The following is a 23,183-nucleotide window of genomic DNA, read 5'->3' as shown; positions in this document are numbered from 1 at the left end:
CTTGCCACGAGTCCAGACATCAGGAGTGGCTGACAAAGAAACTCTGGGCGAGGGTCTCAGGAGGCCTCGTGAGATTCTCAGCGCAAACCGATGGGGCACCAGAAGTGTCCGTTGGTGGCTACTGGGGACTCCGGCGGATGGCTGTTTGCAAAGCTGTACCAGCTGCACCGAACAAAAGCTGTGCTTTCCTTTCCTTTCTTTTATCTTTCTCTTTCTTCCTTTTTTTAAAAAGAAAGCTTACTAACTTAGCTTCCTAACAAGAGGGAAGAAAGTGGGATATAAATGCGCATTCCAATTAGCCTGCGCTTTTCGATCAGTGCCGCACATGAGTTACCTGTCCTATGCGCCACTGAGCGGAGGCATCAGTTGTGAGATCCCCACAAGCAAAGGGCCTCACACGAGTGGTTAATTCTGCAAGGAGAGGCCAGGGTAGGCGTTCCCGTTCGCTTCTGCCTGAGCTCTCTGCTCGCGTTCTGCAAAGCTCCAGCTGCCTTCTGACCAACTCTTGCAAGGTCGCCCTGTCACCTCCTAACCCAGAGCGGCCCAATTTCTCTGCTGGCCCCGACCCCACGCTCCCACCCCAAGAGGCCCTCCTAGCAATCGCTCGTTCTGCCCCGGGCTGTCAGTGAGGACGGCTGGCGTGCGTAGTTTTTAGTTATTTATTAGATTTATATCCCGCCTTTTTATTTTTTAAAGTTTACCCCATTCTCTGCCTGCTGCTCTCAGTCTTATCCTCACAACAGTCCTGTGAGGTAGGTTGGGCTGAGAATGTGTGACTGGCCCAAAGTTACCCAGTTGGCTCCATGGCTGAGCGGGGACTTGAACCCGGATCGGTCTTGGAGAATCTATCTAGTTCCACCTTCGGGCCATAGTGAGGGTTTCTTCTACACACTGCCATTTGGTGAATTTGGGCTCACAGTCTTGCCTTCTGAAAGAATCCTGGTTAATTGAGACAGACGCACGGACGCAGCGTCACCTGGCCAAGTTCGATGCAACTCATTTTGATTTACACCTTTGACAACATCCTTTGCTCCAGGTTTGCTAACTGAACCCAAAGGCAGAGAATTTCTTGACATCTCATAACAGTGTTTATCCCTGATACAATATTTTCTGTGAATTCACTAGTAAGCGCAAACGTTCAGGGCTCGATCCTGTGGGTGTTTAGACTGGAAACAAGGCCTACAACTCCCAGGATGCCCCACGGCATGTGAGCCATGGTTATTATTAGTGGTATCTATAGAAGGAGGCGTGAGAGATGCCCTGGCCCAGCAACCCCCTGGCTGTGCCACGCAAGCAAGTGGGGGAAGCCTTGGGAGACCACCAAGAGCCGTAAGAAGGTGGGCTTCCCGATGGAGGGACCTCCAGAAGCTGGAACTAACGATGCTGTCAGCAGCCGATTTTGTCTGCGCAACAAGCAAAAGATCTGCCGCTGCAAGAGGTGTTGGGAAGACGAAGCGTCTCACGTACCAGTCAGACCACACCGAGCCCCTCAGCCCGCGCCCCTCAAAGCAGCGCAGCCCACGCTGCCGAAAGCGGCAGCTGCCATTCTGGCCAGCTTCTGAGCCCCCAGGTGGGAAGGCCTGCCATTTCGCATCCCCCCCTCACCCCGCAGCCAAAGGGGGGAACGGCCCCTGTCCTCTCGGATGCTCCTGTGGGGTGAGGTTATTGGAGCCTGCCTTCTCCGCCTCACTGCGCCTCTCCTGGCCTTGCAATGCGTCTTTGAGTTCTTCCCAGCCATATTCAGTTCAAAGCTCAAGCCACACAGCTATTAATAGTCACTGTGCACCCAAGCGATGCTAAGGAAAGGTCCCATCAGTCAATGGGATTCTGCCTGAGATTACCCAAGAAGTCTTGCTTAATGCTTGCGACATTCCCTGGATGTTTCGATGGTTTCGCATTCTCCGCTGGGGCAAGGAAGCACGCTCCCAATGAGAAATCCAGAGCAGGACTGGATTTTTCCATCCTTTGCAACTCCAAGGATGTTTCATCTTGCTTTGAAATTTCACGTGAGGAAAAATACCATGGCAACTCTCGTTTCCTGTGGCGCAAACCTGCTTTGCAGCCAAAATCTTGCAGAGAGCCACTTGCTCCACCAAAAGACTTTTGATTATTGATATAATGCCAGGAGCGAAACGAGGTACCCTCCAGATCTTGGCTGGGGTCCAATGAAGGGAATTGTAAGCGGCACATTGGGAGGCATCAGACTGAGGCTACGAGCATTTTAAAAAATAATTGTCTTTCTCTGAGGTATTTGCAGCCCAAGACAGTCAGGAGCGACTCCAGTAATTCCAAAGCAACTGAGAAATAGCAACACCATACCAAAAACTGCAGCAGGAACAAGACGGAATATCTTTGTTCTGCAATGGTTTTATTTAAAGTAGGAAAACAGCACCCTTCTTCTATTTGGCATAATCCATTCATTACAGTGCATAAAACAGAATTAAACCCTCAGATCCTGGAAATGGTAATGATCGTCCAATCTGAAATCAAGAATGTTCCGCTAGCAGCTTCAGAGTGTTAAAGCCTGAAGGTCATTTGGGAAATTCGTTTGGGGCAATTTAGTCCTGCTAAATTTCCTGTTTCTTATCTCCCTCCCTGCAGAGGAAACATGTCGGATTCTTGCCTCTGCCTGAATGCCACACAAACCCTTCTCCTTCCCCAGAAGTTTGACGTTTCTCAGAAAATAGATCGGAACATCTGACTGGAGTTGGATCCAAAAATGCCCTTGGGCGCACCCCTTACGCCAACACATTTGCAAAGAAGAAAAATTGTGTTTGTGCTCCCTTACAGGGAAATCGGGATGATACAGAGAAGGCGGGTGTGACTAACGTGTGACGTGCACATTTGTGAAGGGTTTCATATTTTAAAAGAAGAAAGGGAGCCAAGCGTGAAGAGCAAGAGGAGAGAAACGGGGACTCTTTGCACGATGCTTGCAATTCAGTGTTGGCAACCAAGTGAGACCAAATGGAAAGATACGGGCGGCTTGCGTACACTCTTGTGCATGCAGCGGTGTGAGTGTTGTGTACCTGTCTGTGTGTGGCGCAGACGCTTGCTGGATGCAGCCCATCTGACAGCTCAGCCGTGCCTTGGATCCGACCCAGGGGGTGCCGACGGGGCATGGGCTCCCTGGTGTCATATGAAGGAGAGGTGCTTGTCTGCGGGAACCTGGTACTCGGCCTTGTGCTCTTCGAAGAGTTTGCTCAGTTCCTCCATGTACCGCTCGTGCAGGGCGTCCACCTCGTCTTGGCTGGGGTCGCGCTTCTGCTGGACCTTGATGGGCTTTCCAACTGGAGGTCGGGTTGGGCAGAGGGAAGGACGAAGCTTATTAAGACGTGAACTTGCACCGATTGGCCTTTTCAATGTGCTGGCCCACAGCTCCTGCTGTCCCCGGAGAGCATGGGGACCAGGGCTCTGGGCCAGCCCCTCACTCACGGCCCAGCCTACCCCACAGGGTTGTTGTTGTGAGGATAAGAGGAAGAGGAGGACGAGGAGAATGTCAGCTGCCTTGAGCTCATTGAAAGGAAAAGAGGCAGGGTGGATATAAAATTAGGAATGATGACAGTAACATCAAGCCAGGCCCTTGGTCAAGGCAGCTCCGAAGAGTCTTCCCAACCCGGTGCCTTCCAAAGCGTTTGGCCCACTCGGTTGCTTTCCAGCCCCTCTGGAAGGCACCAGGTTGGGGAAGGCTGGCCTACACTGCAGGGCTGGCACTAGGCGCCAAAGCATCTGGGGCGGAGGCATATTTGCATACGCTAATTTACGTGTGCTCTAAAATCTCCCTCTGTGTGTGTGTGTGTGAGCGAGAGCATGCATCATTCAAGGACCCTGAATCCAAAGGATACCCCTACATGTAAAAGGGACATTTGATTTCTGGAAAACCCCAGGAAGAAAGATCCAGGGCTCGGGGCAGCAGACGACGGGGAATCATAAGGGGGGCCGCTGGGCAGCTCAGCCGGGGGATCTGATGCAACCGGTCCTCCAGGCTCTGGTTTTGGCAAGTGCCCCTGGGCAGGGGGTATTGGCACAGATGGCCCCCAGAAATTCAGGGCTCCATGGGAAGATCTGGGGCTCCAGCCCCCAACTCCCCTCCGCCCCACTGTCCAGGGCCTCAGGGAGCAATCCTGGCCGGCTGCACCCAGAGCTGCCGGGATCAAGCCAGGAACGCCTGCATGCCGGCCAGGGCTTGGCCCCTGGGCTGGTGGGCTTTGCGGCCAGGAAGGGCCACATGGAGGTGGAGGGGAGTGCAGGAGCTCAGGAACCATCCCGTAATTTTCAATCGTGTCCTTGCAGGCCGGCAGTGATGCTTCCGCAACCCACCCTGAGTCCGTGAGCAACTCCGTGGCAGCTCCAAACCCACCAAGGAAGTTTGGAGAACCTGCCCCCAGAGTCCAGAGGGTTTTGGGGGTGGCATGCCGCTCTTTGCACTTCTCCTGGGGACCGGCACAACAGCAAACGGACACGCTCAGGCTTCCAGGTGCTTTGGACAACCAGCCCCCTTATCCTCAGCCAAAAGGACCGAGGGATATGGGGGCTTGGTGCCAAGTTGGGGAAGGCTCGCCTGGGCAATTTCCTCGACACCGGCATCAGAGGAGGACGCAACCAGCTGGGGACGGCCTCTCTCTCCTGCAAGCACCTGCGCCTTCCACCTCCGCAGCACACCTTTGTGCTAATTGTGTTTGTCAGGCAACCGCGGGCCAGCCTCGTTCCCAGCCTCCCTTGATCTATCCCGTTAAGTATCCTCTGCCACTGAGGCTGGTGAAAGGGGGTCAGACCATTGGGATGATCCAAACAAGCTGTAAAACAATTAGGGGTAATCCCTGCCTGTCACATCCCATCAGGGAACCTGGCCTTACCGTAGGAAACGGCTTCGTTAAATTAACCTGCTCGGAAGGAGTGGCTGTGGATGGGCTCCAGTTACAGCTTGCACAGGCACAGAAATGCTGCCCCTGGAGCTGGCAGAGAAAGCCCTGCTAGTAGTAATTGTCTTCCTGACATGGAAAAAGGAACGCTGATTGTTTGGGGAAAAAACACATAGCCCATCATCTTCCTTGATAGGGGCTGCCACTCCTAGCGACCATTTCCACCAGTTTCTCTGTATGCATTTCTTAGGTTTCTATCCTGTCTTTTTTCTTTTTAAAGGACTCAAGGGGGCTTACATTGCTCTCCTTTTCTCAGCCTTCTCCCCACAACAACCCTTTGAGGTAGTCAGGGCTGTTACCACAGCAGCCCTCTGCAACTTGATTCCCCTGGGACTACAATGGCCATGCTGTCTGGGGATGATGGGGGTGTAGCGGCAGCATTCCTGTTATGACATTTCTCCCAAGGGAGGGAGACCCAACGGAGGCCTCCAAAGTGGAGCCAATGGACGAGGGGAAAGAGCAAGACCTGTGCATGAAATGGGTGTTTGCAGGTGTCTGCACAACACGGGTGGGGCGGCGGGGGCCCCCCTGCAGTGGCCACTCAGGGCAAGCGACTCCTGCCCAGCCCTCGGGCCGGCCACGGGGATTTGTGGCCCTGCAGCCACAGGGCGTGCGTGAGCAGTGCCCCCCCGGTGGCAGGCCGCGGCAGCGTGGAAGCAGCACCCGGAAAACGCCGGTCGGGCACCCCTGGCCCTCGCTTCCGCCCTGCCCCGTTCTCTGCTGGCATTATGCACACCATCGATATTTCTGCGCCACCCAAGCGCAGGCGCTTCCTGGGCGGCTTGCAATAGTAGGTGAAACGCAATAAAGCTGCAAGATAAAACGCAACAGAGAAACGGAACATGCCGCTGCTGTGCAACCTGTCAAAGCCAACATTTAACCCACAAATAGCAAGATCTGTGATGCGCCCGGCCTAATTCCATCTCAAGTGAATTAAACGTGTGGCCACCAGATGTTGGAAATCCAGGAGGAGCCGGCTCACTCCCAGCTGCAGGGGCATGGCCTTCCCCATGGATTACGAGGGCCCCTGAGCAGGCCACCCTCTCTCCACCCGCCCCCCACATGGTCACCAGCTGCTCCTGTTCCTCATCTTCTTCCTCTCCACGGCTACCACCGGCTCGGTTGAGAGGCGGAGAGCCCGGGAGCATCCTCCTCAGCTTTAGCACTGCTTGGGCCAGAACTGGAGGCAGAAGCGGGAGCTGGGTACCAGGCCGCAGAGGCAAAGCCACTGCGCAAGCTTCTCGGTGGCGGCCTCGCTGGATGTCGGCCCCAGCAGCTACCCAGTAATCGATTTTATTGATTTATTTAAAGCGACAACAGTCTCGGGACAGCCTTACGATAAAAGGAGATTGAAATAAAGCATAGCAGCCAATACGCCCAATCAATAAAACCCACATTAAAATCTAATCCACCCTAAAATAGTGGGTGAATAAAAAGGTTTTAGCCTGGCGCTGCAAGGAATACAGAGTTGGCGCCAGGTGAACCTCACTGGGGAGCACATTGCAGAGTTGGGGTGCCACCGCAGAGAAGGCCCTTCTCCGGATAGCGACCCACCTAAGCTCCTTCCCGGAGGGCTCCCAAAGAAGGACCCCCAAAGCAGATCTTCAGGTGTGGGAAGGCACATTGGAAAGCAGACGCTCCTTCAGATCACCAGATCCTAAGCCATTCGGGGCTTTATGGGTCTTCACCAGTGCCGTGAATTGGGCTCGGACGTGTGCCCACCCTCGGTGCTGGCCCTGGACTTACCCACAGTGTAGATTGGCCGTCGGTACGGAAGCACCCCAAAGCTGTACTGGAAGACTCCTCGGGCGTGGAAGAGAGGCAGCGAGATGCCCATGACCTTCTGCAGGCGTTCCTGGGTCCACCTCAGCCAGGAGCCCTTGGGGTTTTCCACCTGGTCGAACAGCTCATTCTCTCCAAAGGAAAACACGGGGACCAGTGGAGCCCTGCAGGGGAGGAGGCGGCATCGTTAGAAACTCTGCAGCCGCTCCGAGCAAGGACAGATCTGGAGCTGCCCTGGGACCAGCCCTTGCTTCCCGGTTGCGGTTAGCCCCTTTCAGGGCCTGTCTCACTGTTGCCGCTTCTGCATTGGCCAGAGAGGGCACGGATTTGCCTAAAATGTATGCATGTTAATTTAAACATGCAAATTAGAAATAATTATTACACTTAATAATAAACATTCATTTTCACACAGAACATCCAACTTCTTGTTATCACGATTGCGTTGCATTTATATCCCACCTCTTTTCCTCTTGTGCATACCTCCCTTTCATCCCTGCAGCAACACCCCTGTGAGGTGGGCCAGGCCGAGAGGGAGCGACTGGCCAAAAGTCACCCACAGAGCCTGCGGGCCAAGTGGGGACTCGAACCAGGATCCCCCACGCCCCCAGTCGGCTGCACTTTAGTGCGGAAGAGGGGGGGGCTCGGTATTTGCACGCCGAGGCCTTCTCACAGGTGGCCCCAGCCTCAACTTACCCATGCTGGAGGGCCAGCCGAACGAACCCCTTCCGGTTCTGGAGCAGCAGCGTAAAAGCTCCAGGCCGGGCGTCCAGGGCTTCCTGTGCTCCCCCCACCGCGATGACGAGCACGTTTCCACCCCCCGGCTTCCTTAGAACGTAAGAGGCGGACTGCTTGTCAGAAGGGATTAAGCCTGGTTAAGAAACGGAGGCAACACGGGACAGCTTGAATTAGATGCAAGAAAAATAAGAACTAGAATCAACTTATTATTGTGCTTATTATTGATTTTATGCAATATAAATATAAATATTATTTATGTACTGATTCTTATCATAAGCCGTTTCTCCTACAAAGAGTCCAACACAGCCGTCTTCCTCCTCTCCATTTTATCCTCACAACAACCCTGTGAGGTAGGCTAGAACTGAAAGCCAAGCCCAGTGTCACCCCATGAGCCGGATGGCCAAGGGGGAACTGGAAGCAAACTCCTCGTCCGACACTCAAACCTCTGTGCATACAGTCTATTGCAGCCTTCCCAACCTGGCACCTTCCAGGTGTGCTTGGACTGCAATGCCCATCATTCCCAGACATCTGGCTGGCAATAATGGGAGTTGCAATCCACATATCTGGTGGCTGCACCAGGTTGGGGAAGGCCGGGATGTGGCCAGGTGCTTGCTCCCTTCTGTATTTTACGCCTTAACTCGCTGCATCAGCTCCGATTCATCTGGCTCCTGCCCTTCCTCACGAGGAGCAGCTAACAGGCCATACAAAGTCAATATGAGATGAGCACCGCTCAAGTTGCATCTCGAAAATTACAACTAAATCACAACGAATTTTGTGTACAAAATTACACAAAAAAGCACAGCAAAGCCATCACCACGCCAGGAAGGACTCAGAACACCTGCCCAGCGTTAGCACCACAAAATGCTTCTTGTGTCGGAAAGACTGCAATGTGGGGACAGCCGAATCGGTGCCACCACCAGGATGCGCCTCGTATGTGGAAGCGCCGCAAACCGCACTTGCGCAGGGCACCGCTTTCCTGGGGGGCCCCCTGCTGGAAGACCACCTGGCCTGCTGCAGATCCTCAGGACGTGGAGCCAGAGACACCCTAAAGCATTTGAACAAGGAAGGCATCTGTCCACTGGTCTTCTCCAAGCAGCCCTGTCCCAGGAGGTCTGGAGCATCCCTGCCCTTTCCTGAAGCCTTGGCAAGGAGAGTCCCCTGCTAAGCCCTCCTGGTTCCAGGCTTTTATTTTGCGGGTGGGGGGGGCTTTTCAAAAGGCCCCCTTCCCTCCCACCCCACTCCACCCCTCTCCTCCCGCTCCATCCATCCATCCTCCCTCCAGAGCCAGCCTTGCAGGACAGTCCCGTTCACGCCAATCTATTGTTATTTCTTGTATTTTAATTTTATGTTGTGAGCCGCCCCATTCGAGGCTTCAGCGAATGGGGTGGCATAGAAATGTTTTAATAAATAAATACATAAATAAATAAACCCTGCTTACCTCCGCTCATCAAGTAGTCCCGGAAGAAAGGCACCCTGAACCAGAGGTTCAGCATCATCATGTAAGGAGTCATCCCTGGAAAGAGCCTGGAAAATCCCGTCGCTTCCGTGCAGAAATTGACAAAAGCGCCCGCTACCAAGACCCCGTGGGGATGGAAGCCGAAGATGTAGTTCTTGGACGGGTCCAAGTCGGCCGTCTTCACCAGCTGCGAGACCAAAGTTAGTCAGGATTTGTGCGGGCTCCCGTGGCCAGGAAAATGGAGCCTGCTGGGGCAGACCTTTTGGAAGGAACGCTGGAGAAATCCTTATCCATGTCTTTATCCTTCCTGCTGAATTCCATTTACTGTATATACCAGTGTATAAGATGACCCTTGAAAGCGGAAATACTGAAGCAAAACTTGGGGGTCGTCTTGTGTGTCCAACATAGGACAAACGCCAGAAAAACAGCCTCAAATATTGACCTCGTCCTATACACGGCTTGCGTATCCACCAATATATACGGTATATACTGCCCAAAAGCCAAAAAGCTCTCACGACGAACAACATTTTAAAAACACAACCCTCCCTCTGCTACAGATACAATAAAAACAGCATAGAATCCAATACGAGATGTTTAAAAAACCAGAATTTCAAAACCATTGGAGGAGTTAAACACATGCAGTGCAGAAACTAGACCACTGCAGACATAAAGTCCCCAAAAGTAATTAAATCCATTTAATGGCTCAGCACAGAGTAGTTGGAACCTGGGCAGGAAAGGCTAGGGGGTTCAGGGAAACAGATGGGTGTTGCTGTCCCAAGCAGTGCAGGCCTATACGGGTTGAAAGCAGCCCTTTGAACTGGGCGTATCTACATGCAGGGCTGATTCGCACAATCCCTGGGGTTACCAGAAGCTCGCCTTTTCTGTGAGTACTCTTGGTTGTGGGAACGCTCCGCTACCTCCCTAAGCGTATGATAGCATGTTAAGCCGGAGTCTCATGGATGGGATTGGAGCAATCCATTTCTTTGCTCGCTCCAGAGATCTTTGAATGCTATTTGTTTATTTCATTTCTGTACCGCCGCACAGACAAAGCTATCTGGGCACTTTACACAGTTATAAAAACATAGGATAAAAATGCGATAAACTATCATAAAATCAGAAAAATATTGAGAAGTGAAGGCAGCTAGAGCAGGTAATAAAAATAGAAAATAACAAGGAATATCATCAGCGACAACAAAGAGCGACTCTGAGAAAGACGAGGTGTTTCCCCCTCAGTCGCATTCACTGTGCAAGGCCGTGGCTGACAGGAAAGAAAAATCATAATTTTTCACTGCCTGCCTGAGCACGCACATTCAGCTCCTAAAACCATGTCTCATTATGATTCCCCCTTGTTATTCCACTTGGGCCTGATTTTCTCCTCGGACTATGGAAAAACTGCACAACCTCAATGCGACAAAGAAGCGCCTCAAATAGGGAGCGATTTTGCATATCTTGGCTCAATTATCCGTTCACACGGATCCCGCGGCCAAGAAATTCGAAGATGACTGAGACCTGAAAGGAGCGAGAAGAGACCCTCAAGTGGAAGGAGCGCCAATCAGCAGTGCTTCGTACGGCAACATTTTGTTGCAGGTCTCAGTGGTCCTCCTTGCAGCTGTGTCCAAATAGCACTCCGACCCCACAGCTGTCCAGAAGGTTCCTCCTGCCACTCCGGGGCAAGGCATTGGCCTGGGGCGAGGCAGCTTAATAGCCAAGGCCATTCCTCCACGGTTCTCGCCTTCACTGCTGCCGATTCCCACCCCTTGCCCAAGAGAGGGAGCAGGAAGAAGCAGTCACAGGGCATCACTGCCTGTCTCTCGCCACCTAGATGGGCAAGGAGCGGCTGCAGGCTCCAGTTGGTGGTGGCCCCTCCCTGGGACGGGGGCCACAGCATCTGCCTGGGGGTTCCGACCCCTGGCACCAGCCCTGGCTGGCAACAGAGGCCAGCACCCCGGGGGGCTTGGGTGCCCTTTCCAAGGTCATGAAGCATGTGGGTGCAACAAGAACGGTCCGGTGAGCTCCTGCAAGAGAGGAGAGGACGAGGCAAAAGACGCCACGGCCTCCTGGCAGACGCAGCAGCTCGGTCTCGGCTCTCCTGTTGGCGCTGCTCTAAAAGCTCCTCCAGCCCTGGGGGATTTTCCGTGTGCTCAGGACACTGTTGACTGTTCCCATGGACCTGCTGAGGCTCCCGCTGCTAATGAAGACAAGAGGAGAACACGCCGTCCCCTTTCGCTGCCTCGCTACACAGGCGGCCGTCAGTCCGAGTGCAGAGGCACGTTCGTGTTCGGGGACACGACCGCAGGGTTTTCCACGAGGCTCCGTGGGCTGCCTGGCTCTGCGTCCTGGTTCGCTTTGAAAGATGCTCAGCTTTCTCAAGCAGTTTCAGCCCTGGCGGTTACATCTGGTTTGTTTGTTTAGTCGCAAAGTCGTGCCCGACCCATTGCGACCCCATGGAAAACATTCCTCCAGGCCCTCCTGTCCTCCACCATCCCCGGAGTCCACCCAAGCTCACACCAGCTGCTTCAGTGACTCCATCCAGCCACCTCATCCTCTGCCTTCCTCTTCTTCTTTCGCCATCTATTCTTCCCAGCATCAGGCTCTTCTCCAGGGAGTCCTTCCTTCTCATCGGGTGGCCAAAGTGTGTGAGCTTCATCTTCAGCATCTGGCCTTCTAAAGAGCAGTCGGGGTTGATCTCCTCTGGGACTGACCGGTTTGATCACCTTGCGGTCCAAGGGACTCGCAGGAGTCTCCTCCAGCACCACAATCCAAAGGCCTCAATCCTTTGGCACTCAGCCTTCCTTATGGTCCAGCTTTCACAGACATACATTGCAACTGGGAAAACCAGCGCCTTGACTATCCGCACTTTTGTTGGCAGGGTGATGTCTCTGCTTTTTAGTATGCTGTCTAGATTTGCCATAGCTTTCCTCCCCAGGAGCAAGCGTCTTTTAATTTCTTGGCTGCAGTTCCCATCTGTGGTGATCTTGGAGCCCAGGAAAATCAAATCTGTCACTACCTCCATTTCTTCTCCATCTATTTGCCAGGAAGTGAGAGGACCGGATGCCATGATCTTAATTTTCTTAATGTTGAATTTCAAGCCAACTTTTGCGCTCTCCTCCTTCACCCACATCAAGAGGCTATTTAGTTCCTCTTCACTTTCTGCCATTAGAGCAGTTTTGACTGCATATCTGAGGTTGTTGATATTTCTTCCAGCAGTCTTAATTCCTACTTGTGATTCATCTAGTCCAGCCTTTCACATGATGCACTCGGCATATAAGTTAAATAGGCAGGGTGACAATATACAGTGATTGCCGTACTCTTTTCCCAATTTTGAACCAGTCAGTAGTTCCATGTCCAGTTCCCGCTGTTGCTTCTTGACCCACATCTGATACCTGCAGCCAGCAGAGGCAGGCAAGAGGAAACCTACGAGGGGCATCCTTGCAGGTTCAAGGAGGTTTTCATCGGCCCTGTTGGCCAGCAATCCCCAGCAAGACGGCTGGCCTGGCCCTGCTAACGGAACTGCTTTTTCCTCCACAATCCAGCTGAGAAAAGCGGGTGGAGATGCTGCCAGCCTTGCAAGCCACTGGCAACCTGGGAGCCACGGGCTGTGCATTCTCCCCAACGTTTTGCACCCAGAGTCAGTGCGCGAGACCAGGAGACCTCGGTTCTGCTCCCCACATGGGGCATGACGCCCACTGGGTGACTTCGGGCCAGTCACTGACACGCAGCCTAACCTACCTCACAGGGTTGTTGTTGTGAGGATGAAATGGAATGGAGACGTACTGCATAAGTCAGCTTGGGTTCCTTGGAGGAAAGAAAGGAGGGCATAAAGGTAACGATAAATAAATATAAATATACCTGCACCATTGATGCAAAAGACGGAGAACAGTTCACTCTGCTTCAGTGAACTTTGCGCTGATGGGACCCCCACAGTTCCCCCGTAAGCTGAGAAAGCATGGGGGAGTTTTGTCATCGAGATTGGGAAGTGCCTTCTCATGATGCATCCAAAGTGCAACAGCCTCAGTGTTACGCTTTTGCTTTTAGGGGAAGTTCCAGCTTGGTTTGCTCATTTTTCTCTTGGTCCAGGGAATTCTCAGGAGTCTCTTCCAGCACCACGTTTCGAACAAATCCATTTTCTTCCCGTCTGCTTTCGGCATGGCCCAGCTTTCATATCCATGCGTAGCAATCAGGAATATAATTGTGCGGATGATCATGGCCTTCCTGTGCAATAGAATCTCTTTACATGGGACAATCTTTTCTCGTTCCTTTGTCGTCGCCCTTCCGAGTCTCAGTCTTCTTCGAATTTCTCAGCTGCCGTCTTCCTTCAACTTGATGGTTGTACCAAGGTATATAAAATCTTTCACAATTCCACTTTCTTCACTGTTGACAGTAAAGTTGCATAATTCTTCTTCAGTCAAGATTGTTGTTGTCTTAATCTTCAGCTGCAGTCCCGCTTCCGCACGTTCTCCTGTTGCTTTCGTCAGGAACTGGAAATCCTGGGTTTGAACCTGGGACCTTCTGCGTGCAAACTGCAGCGCTGCTTGTCTGACGTCACGTGTGGCGGGTGGCGTTCAGGTACCAGCTGTTGTTTCTCTCAGATGGAAGGACTGGGTTCATTCCTTCTGCAAAAGAGCCTTTGAGGAATATGGGGCCAATTTCTGACCCAGATGAAGAGGGAGGGGTTGCCCTCTGCAGCAAAGGAGCCTGGGCCAGTGGCCCAGGCCAGGCAGCAGCCAAGACTGACTGAGCTGCAGACACTGTGGAAGATAAAGTGGGCCTGTTGAGGAGGAGGAAGGTGGATCAGCCTTCACTCACCCCAGGGTAGGGCATCAGCGAATGAGGGCAGGCCAGCTGAGAAGTGTCGGGCCTACCTGAAGGAGCGTCTCCGTCCATACATGCCTGCCCTCCCCTTAAGATCTGGGGCAGAGGCCCTTCTCTGGGAGCCCTCCCTGAAGGAGATTGGGAGGGTGACTACCCAGAGCAGGGCCTTCTCTGTGGTGGCGCCCCGATTCTGGAATACGCTCCCCAGAGAGGTTCGCCTGGCGCCATCACTTTATTCTTTTCGGTGCCAGGCCAAAACCTTTTTATTTTCCCCATGTTTTAAGACCTGGATGTTTTAACTGGGGTTTTATTATTAGCTTTCAAGCCCGTCGAATTCTCTTGCAGTAGCTTAATAAGACTTTGATTTTGTGAACCATCGCTCCAGCCTGCTTGGAAGGAGGGAAAGAAGTAGAACCTGGAGAACAACATACTTGCAGTCCTGCAATGAAACACACCTTGGTACACAACTTGGGAATAGCTGGGTTAGATAACCTAATGGCCTTTCTCCTGCCCAGTTTCTAAGAACCGTCCTCTCTAAAGAGTTAATTTATCACCAGCTGCATCATGAATTTTCAGGTTCCAACAGTTTATGATCCACCTGTCATGTTCTTCCTTCAGGGTTCCTTGTGATTAATAGCACTTTAACAGGATGTTTGTCCTGAGTTTTCATGCTTAACCATCTGTACCACTGTTTATTTTTCCTTACCGACTCTTTCCAGCAACTGAACATGGACCATGTTCTCATGTTTTATCATGTCTGATGGAGGAACATCTGCTTTCATGCTTGTTCTTTGCTAGTCCAGATCTTTCCATGCAAATGCAGAAAGAACCAAGATGAACCCAATTCTACATTTAAGCCAAGCTTAAGTATAGCCATATAGTCCTTTCTTTGGCCCAGTCTGTTTCATCAAGAAAGTCCTTTCTTTGGCCCAGTCTGTTTCATCAAGTTTCATCAGTCTGTTTCATCAAGAGAGACAACACGAGGCATGCCAAATCCTTGCTCTTTCTCTTCTGGAAACCTGACTTGGTCATGTGCTTTCAGGCTTCTCTTTGCAAGCCTTAAGCAACCGATATTTCGGAGAATGAAAGTCGGCACTCAGAATGCTAAATTCTGCACCTTTGTCACGTGGCTGGACAAGCCTCTGCAACTGCCCATGGGCAGCTTCCCGAAGCGATGGTGCTTGGATCATTCATCTTGGGGCACAACCACCCCAAAAGCCCCACTGGTGCCCCAGAGAATCCTTCTGGCACCCCTCTGCTACCATCCGACCGCTGATGGGAGGAAAGCAACCGAAGTTCCTGCTTCAGCGCCATTTGAAGAACAGACATTGGAAATTCAGATGCAAACTCACTTAATCTGTTCCTCCTGGATTAGTATGTGAATCAATACAAAATAAGGATGAAACAGTAAGAGGAGAAGACCCTTCTAAGCTGCCCTGCAAGAGGCATCATCATCATCTTTATTCCTATACTGACCCATAGCCCCCACATCTCTCTGGGGGGTTCGCAGCAATGCTTCTATGAAGCATCACTGAATGCACCCACCACTGAACCCTCCGCATTGAGGGAAAACAAACCTTTGGCTTCCGGAGGTAAATAGCAGCCGGGGCTGTGCCCTTGGGGACTTCCCAGGTGCTCCCGGGTGGCCGCTGGAGGGCATCAGGGCTTGTATGGCAAAGAAATGAGGACTTAAACCCATGAGAAGGAAATCTGCTCTGGATCGTTTGGATTGTGGAAGGGGTTCAGGTTCAGGTGTGCACACACTTCCTTACTCACCGGGAAGAGATTGGGAAGAGAAATGCAACATGTCCGCAGAACAGGGGGTCTGTGGGTGCCCCGGCATCCCATGGGGGGGGCACCCACTTGTCGTTCTCCTGATCATGTGTTGCATTTGTCACACCCGGCCGGGAAAGTGCTGCCAAGAGCAATCCCACGGCAAGGTGCTGAAGCAACTGTGATGCCCCCAGGACAGGCTTCCCCAACCTCCCCCTGCCCCCGGCTCGGTTGGGGTGCCACGAGATCAACCGCTGGATGCGAGGAGCTCCGGTCGGGCAGGGAACTCCTCCTGGCACAACCTGGAAATAACCACCCCAAAAATGGTGGCGTGCGCATAAACCACCCACACATTCATGAAAAAGTGAGCACTTCTTTGTAAGGATTAGCCCTTCGCGCTCGCCCTTCTTTGCCAGAGACGCTCCATCCCTCGACGGACTCCCGGTTGCCGACGCCACCAGCCCGCTCTTCCTAGCAAGAGCGCAGCTGTCTTATGTAACTCGCCCCGCTCCTTATGCAAGGTAATCTTGTGTAATGGCTCTGGAGCCGAGCTGTTGGAGCAAGGCCAAAGGGCAGAGGAGGGAAGAGGTGTGAACGCGGCATCACCCAGGTGATGCGGCAGTGGGTCTGCGTGCCTGCTTTGCGTGTGCTTCTGTGCGGGCTGGGGTTCTTCCAGCTGCTCTGCTTTGCCTTGGCCTGGCCCAAGCACCTGCCAATAGCAAAATGCAAATCTGGGGGACCTCAGTGCACCCCTCCTTTATGGGGCCTGCCAGAAAGCAAGACTGGGGATTACGGTGCCTTCCTTTGCGGCGATTACTCCTGAGGCAAATCCTCGAGGAGGGATGCAGGAAGGCCTGAAGGCTACGCATGGATGAATCATGTAGTTTTGCAGCTATTCACTCAGGACTAGCAGCATGGATAGGCATGGCTGGGCATGCACCAAAGGCCTGCACGGCAGCAGGGCTCCATGGACAAGAGCCCCGAAAAGCGCTCCTCACCTTCCCCATCACCACCTGCTCATGTCCCTGCCTCTCACGCTGGTCCAGGCGGCAGTGGTGGGGAGAGGAAGGTACAGGAGATGTGCCAGCAAGCACATGGGAGCCACAACGAGGAAGAGGAGGAGGAGTGTGAGCAGCTGGTGACCCTGGCATGGGGAGGCAGGCTCAGCGAGGGAGGGGGCCCATGGGGGCTTCTTGCTGGGGACCCTCCAGCCCTGGAGACAGCTCCGTGTTCCATTGTAAGTCCACCCAACTCTCCTTCTTCCGATTTTCTGCAGCCAAACCAACATCCTCACTCATTTTTGCCCTTTGCTCTGCCTAACACGTGCATTTTATGCCCACCCTTCTTCACAGGGATGTTTTTAAGTGACATCCCCAAACATTTCGGAGAAGCCAGTTTTGAGCTGAGAACTACATTGCAACATTTGGGAGCAGTGAGTTCTCCAAAGGAGAACTGCCTTCCTATCCAGCTATGGATCTTTGCAAATTAGTTTAGTTTGCTTAAAAATACAGGCCTGCAAAAGTCACCCCTATCCAAGGCAGCTGGCGAATTCCATCACTGAATTTGGAGGGAGGCTTAACAGAAGCACCTCTTCCCAAGTTTTGTGTGACAAGCTCCAATCGCTAAACTTCTGCCCATCTGCAAAATACACTGGTGCGCTGGCATTTTTGCGCTTGGGCATCCCAGCACTGGAAAGGAGACTCTAGCTGGTGACAAGTGGTTGTTTATTTTGGAGGGCTGAGGGTGCTTTGAAAGAGAGAGCTGCTTTCTGGAATCAAGTGGGGAAACAGGAAAACAGAGTTGGGCTAGTTAAGGAACTCGTGTGAAACATTAACTGCTCCGGCCTATTCTTGGAAGAAAAACGATACCTGCCTCCCTTATGTACCTTCCAGAGCTCCTGCTCTGCCTTGCGGGCAAGAGCAGTCATGCCCTGGTGGACTCAGGTTGAAAGAGCTGTGATATCGCTAAAAACAAAAAACATGCTATTCCGGAGACTAGGAGAAATGAGGGCATCAAGGCTGAAGCCACACTGGCGAAACCGAATATGCGGAGACAGGAACCTGGTGGGACTCCTGGTCCATTTCGCTGTGCATGCTTGGCACTGACAGGCAGCACAGCTCCAGAGTTCAGGCAGGAATTTCTCCAGCCCCACCTGGAGGTCCTGGGGATTTTGCCGGTGGCCTTTGGCATAGAATCATAGACCCATGGAAAAGTAGAGTTGGAAGGGGCCATGAAGCCATCGAGTCCAAGCCCCTGCTGCTGCAGGACACCAAGTCACACCATCCCACTCAGATGGCCCTCCAGCCTCTTTCTGAATGCCCCCAGTGTGGGCTGGACCCACTGCCGTCTTGCTCTGACAGTGAGGAAGCTTCTCCTGATGCCCAGCCTGAATCTGGGTCATTGCAGCTTGACTTGATTATTCCGTGTCCTACACTCTGGCATCAGCACGAAGAGATCTTGACCCTCCTCTCTGTGACAGCCTCTGAGGTCCTTATGGAGGGATCTCATGTCCCCCCTCAGTCTTCTCTTCTCAAGGCTGGCATGCCCAGTTCTCCCAATGTCTCCTCACAGGGCAGTGTTTCCAAACCCTGGCTCATTTTCATTGCCCTCCGCTGGCCAATGTCTAATCTCAGGCTGCAGGTCAACCCCAGGATCGCAGCAGCAGCAGGCCCAGCCTCGGCGTCCTTATCTTGCCCGTCTTGGCCATCCCCCCCCCCCCCCTTTCCACCCACTGCCCCCAGCCATGGGGTTGCAATACAGCCCATGGCCGCTGCAATGTCTTCGTACAGCTTCGCTGGCCAAAGAGCCCCATGCTGATGCTCAGGGTCAGGCACGGAGGATGGGAGTTGCGGTCCAGAAGCCTGCCGGGCAGGGATGCTGCCCACCAGAGCAGGCCGTTATGGGCCTGATGAGCCCAGAAGGCGCATCTCCAGCGCGACGCAGAGCCAGTTCCAGAGACAGGTGCCCCGCCTGCAGCCTGAACAGCTTATGGGGTTCCCACGGTGTTTGGCACCCCGGAGAGCGCCTTTGGCCAGGGGGTCCCCTGGCCCACTGACCTCGAGCCGACGCAGGCTCAGGCAGCCGCCAGTCGGCAGGACGGGTCCCGATCCCCTGCCATGGCCAGGGGCCTTTCCTCCTCCCCCCAGAGAAGCAATCTGCCCCTGCCCCTCTCTGCCTTTGCCCCTCCGTCTCTCCTTCGGTGTCACTCCCTAGATTAGCGGTGGACACGGGAGGCAGCTGAGGGCCCCGTCTTCACCTCTGTAAGCCGAGACACATTCGCTTCGTTTGCACCACCGAGATCTCAGGGGGGGATTAGAGGGTGTTGGTTAATCTCTCGGGAGGAGCCACTAATCCCGCCGCGCACCCACGAGGCGGACGAGGAGGGAACAAATCTGCAGCGCTTCGTCCGCCTCTAGAGCGGCCACCGTCTCCAGAGCGGGAGCCGCGTTAGTCTCACTGCAGCGAGCCGGGGAAGAGGCCTGGGGCATCCCGGTGGCTAAACATGCATTCGGGCAAAAGTTTCCATGGGCTGCAGCATGGAAAATCATATTCCATGAAATAATATCCCTCTGATGCATGGAAAATAGTATTCCATGAAATGCCCTGTGTCAGATGAAGCGGGCTATAATTCATGTATTGGAGGCACACTTTCTTGAAATTCCACTGGCCTTTGAAACACCTCTTTGACGCAAAGGTAGAGACCCCTGCCGACCTTCCAGCTGGTGATGACACTAACTCCCATTATCCCCAGCCACTGGCCCGGCTGACTGGGGCTGATGGGAGTTGGAGTCCCAAGACTCTGCTGCAGCAGAGTCCCCTTTCTCCTCCCCTTGTACTTATTATTGTTAAGTTAACCAACTTAATTAAACAATTGCTTAATTAATTGGCTGATTTAATTGACTGATTGTACTTAATGCGTTTTAATATCTCTAGCTGCTTAGAGAGTCCAGTCAGGTTATTCAGCAGTGTATAAATTTGAAAATAAATAAACAGACATCTAGGGAGTGATGGCAGAAGGAGCATCCAGCCCTCATCCCCCCCACCCCAAAAATATACCTCCACTCTCTAAAACACCTTGCTTTTGGGCTGCAATAATAATAATAATAATTAGGGTGACTAGTGGAGAAATAAAAGATGAGTTTGCAGGAAGTGCTTCTCCCCTTTAAATGATTTATACGGTAACGACAGTTTGCAGCTTCCACATTTTCCCCACCTGAGTGACCTCCGAATGGGCACAAGTTTTCCCCAGCTTTGACCCAATGCTTTGTTTTGTTTTTAATGTGTGTTTCTCTCAGCATTTTTCCAAGAACACTCAGAAAATCACTGCCCGTTTCCACCCCAGAGTCCAAGGGCCGTGGGGAGAAGGAGGGCTGGCGGGCTGGCAGAGCAAGCTTTGCCGTTAACCGGTTTGGGGCTTCTTCTGGGATCCGTGGGGCTGCTATTCCCTATGTCTCCCGCTCGAGTGGACTGGGCCAGGGGGAACAGTGACTCAAAAGATCTGGCCTTCTGCAGGCACAAAGCCCAGGTTATCTCTGAGGGCCACTTTCAGTCTGAACTACTGGCAGGGTTGACGCATGAAGAATTTTTAATTGCTGTGCACAGTGACAAGGGGTGCAAAAGTTAATATGAAACAGTACATGATGTATGCACAAGTCAACAACCTCTGGGGAACTTAATGTGGAAGACAGAAGCGCAAGAGATAACTACTTGGTGCACCTGCAACTGTTCAGTTTTGGGCCCATCGTTACAGGGAGGATGTAGCCAGGGTAGAATCAGTGCAGTGAAGGGCCACAAGGTTGGTGGCTGGTTTGCAGGGGATGCCGTATGAGGCGAGGCTGAGGGAGTTGGGTCTCTTCAGCCTGGAGAAGAGGAGACTCAGAGGGGATCTGTTGGCGACATGCAGGTATGTGAGGGGGTGTCACACGGAGGTGGGTAGAGACCTGTTCTCCCCTTCAGAGGAGGGCAGGATGTGCTCCAACGGAGCAAAGCTCAGAGAACCAAGGTTTCGTTTGGATGCCAGGAAGCACTTCCTGACAGTCAGGACCCTGAGGGTGTGGAACGGGCTTCTCGGGAGGCAGTTGAGGCCCCATCGGTGCGGGTGTTCAAGGACAGGCTGGACATGCACATGGTGGGCATGTCATGAGTGGAGCCGGTTGGAGCCGGGGGTCAGACTAGATGGCCCGGGAGACCCCTTCTTACTCGCTCTGTTTCTATTTACTTTTTTCGTTAAGGTTTGAACCTTAAAGGGTTCTCATCCGATCCCCATGAAACACAGTCGAATTTGCTTCCAATGCCGTTCTTTGTTGGTACAACTGGGCCTCTTTTCATATTTCCCTGAAAATGTGAACTTTTCCTAAAGAACATTTCCGTGAAATTCTCCTCCAGCTTGCCCGAAAAGCTCTTTAGCATTTCAGATTGACTTGCTGCAGACACTTCCGGGTAGTAAAATTTGGTTGGGAGTCGCCACCTTTTGGCCCAGTTAAGTACAGCAGGCTAAAATCCTTGCAGGGGTACCCAGCCTTTTTGGACCCAGGGAGGGGGAAATAGTAAGGTGAAAGGGGAGGAGGAGAGAAAGAGCAAGCCTAGAAGGTGGGGGGGAGTGGGGAAACCAGCAAGAAGAGCAGAAGAGCGAGAGCAAGGCTAGGTGTAGGAAGGGAGAGAATGGGCGTCTGGGGATGCAGAAATGAAGACGCACTGAGGCTAATTTTTGCAGTGTCGGGGCGAGAAAGCACAAAGGGGGAAGATCTGTCTGGAGGGAAGAATTCAGGTGAGGCCAGGAAAGAACCTGCTCCTCTTGCTGCCCGTTGAACCAACTGCTGGTCAGCAGCAAGTTTAGGAAAAGAAAGGTCACCTTTTCAAGATTTTTTTCAAAAAGAGAAATACATTTTGAAGAAGGCAAGGAGAGGAGGGCTTTGCAGACACCAAGGGGAGACCCTGTGAGTTTCAGGGTGCTGCTCCGGAGAGTCCTGCCCTGGGGGGTGGTGAATGGTGAACCCCCTCCCAGAACAGCCTATGCATCACCATCTCTGCAGACAGCTGCCAACCGGAAGGAAGGCCGGGGGCTTCTGCTCACAGTTGGAAGCTGGGGGAACCCTCGGGAGACCCTTCTGGCTGCCCTCCCCACAGATCTCTTCCATAAAGGCACATGCCCATCCATCACTGGGTTTTTCCACATTCTGACTCTGGGGAAAAACAGGATTTTGTGAGTCACCGAATTATGGAACTGGCAACCTTTCAGGCTGGGCGGTACACGCAGCTCCAGGTGGCAAGATTAAAGACTGCACCTGTGCACATGTACATGGCGAAGGGATGCACAAGCCATGCTCACGGTGTGCAATGCGCTCTATTCAGTGGTAGGAAGGAAGGTCAAAGCGGTATGGGGGCCACGAAAGCCCCCCTGTCCCCCAGATCACACACTTACCGTGATGGGGAAATAGTTCCTCATGTATCTCCAGGTGACCCAGTTTCGGATCCACTGGCTTCTCCTCCCGCCTTTCCTTGGAGTCTCCCAGTCAAAGGCCCACCACATGGCATAAAGCGCACTGATCAGCCAGAAGCGGGTGAAGAGGAGGGCGATAAAGAGCACGGTGCAGCACTGAACTGTGGAAGGAAAGGGGACAGGGCAAGTCAGGCAATCGTGGGATCCTGGAAGAGTAGAGTTGGAAGGGGTCTGAAGGCCATCTAGTCCACCCCCGGCTGTTGCAGGACACCAGTCTGCACCCTCCCACTCAGATGGCTGCCCAGTTTCACCTTGGATGTTCCCAGTGTGGGAGAGCCCACAAATTCTCCAGGTAACAAGTTCCATTGTCAGACTTCTCCGACAGTGAGGAAGTTCTTCCTGGTGACTAGTCTGAATCTGGGTTCTTTTAAGTCCATTATTGCGTTTCCTGCACTCTGGAGTGGACGAGAAGAGATCTCGTCCTTCCTCTTTGTGACAGCCTTTCGGGTGCTGGCAGAGGGCTGTCCCATCGCCCCGCAGTCTTCTCTTCCTGAGGCTGAGCAGGCCCAGTTCTCCCAGTCTCGCCTCACTGGGCTTTGCCTCCAGTCCCTGAATCGGCCTTGCTGCCCCCCTCTACCCTTTCTAGCTCTTCCGCATCTTTTCCAAACCCAGGTGCCCAGAACTGGATACAGGCCTCCAGGGGAGGTCGGAAGTGCCGAGCAGAGTGGTATTAGCACTTCATGTGTTTTGGAAGGGATGCTCCTGCTAGTGCAGCCCAAAATCGCCTTTGCCCTTTTTGCAGCTGCGTCACGTGGTTTGCTCACACTGAGTTCTGCAACAACCCCAAGGTCCCTCTCCTTTGCAGCCTCGTTGAGCCAAGTGTGCCCCAACTTGCAACGGTGCATTTGGTTTCTGTGAAGGAAGCAACGTCCTCAAAGGAACGGCTTTTCTGGGGCTTGGCATGCAGGTGGCCTCTTCCTGCACGCCGTGCTCAGGTCAGAAAGAGTGGAGAAAATCAGTCTTTCTAGTTTTCTCCTAGCAACCCAGCCCGCTGAGCTTCGCTTCCTATGGAGGTAACGCTGCTCCAGGTGGAAGATTGCTGAGAACTTCCCTTAGATTTTAGGGTTTTCAAGTTTTTATAATTTTCTACTGATAAAACAAATGATCATTCAAAAGACATTGGACATCCTGGATTATTCTCTTTACAGTTAATGAATAGTTCAGCCCTAAGTGTAATCCTGCTTCTCTAGCCACTGATAAAAGAAGT

At 52.8% G+C, this 23,183-nt stretch overlaps 1 protein-coding gene across 1 annotated transcript in view; it reads right to left on the bottom strand.

Moving 5' to 3' along the window:
- Positions 1 to 3,132: 3,132 nt before the first annotated feature.
- Positions 3,133 to 23,183, bottom strand: part of MOGAT2 (monoacylglycerol O-acyltransferase 2) — a 29,593-nt gene continuing 9,542 nt past the window's right edge. Inside the window, exons 2-6 of the mRNA XM_044450203.1 lie at positions 21,899 to 22,077; positions 8,875 to 9,079; positions 7,395 to 7,569; positions 6,666 to 6,865; positions 3,133 to 3,287 (exon numbers count right to left, since the gene is read on the bottom strand). Coding sequence (XP_044306138.1) covers positions 3,133 to 3,287; positions 6,666 to 6,865; positions 7,395 to 7,569; positions 8,875 to 9,079; positions 21,899 to 22,077 — 914 coding nt within the window. The remainder of the gene's footprint in view (positions 3,288 to 6,665; positions 6,866 to 7,394; positions 7,570 to 8,874; positions 9,080 to 21,898; positions 22,078 to 23,183) is intronic.

Source organism: Varanus komodoensis, unplaced genomic scaffold (genome assembly GCF_004798865.1).
Source record: "Varanus komodoensis strain SLA01 unplaced genomic scaffold, ASM479886v1 scaffold63, whole genome shotgun sequence".
NCBI classification, from domain to species: Eukaryota; Metazoa; Chordata; class Lepidosauria; order Squamata; family Varanidae; genus Varanus; species Varanus komodoensis.
Note: the sequence above shows the minus strand (reverse complement) of the source record. Positions and strands in the feature narration are given on the sequence as shown.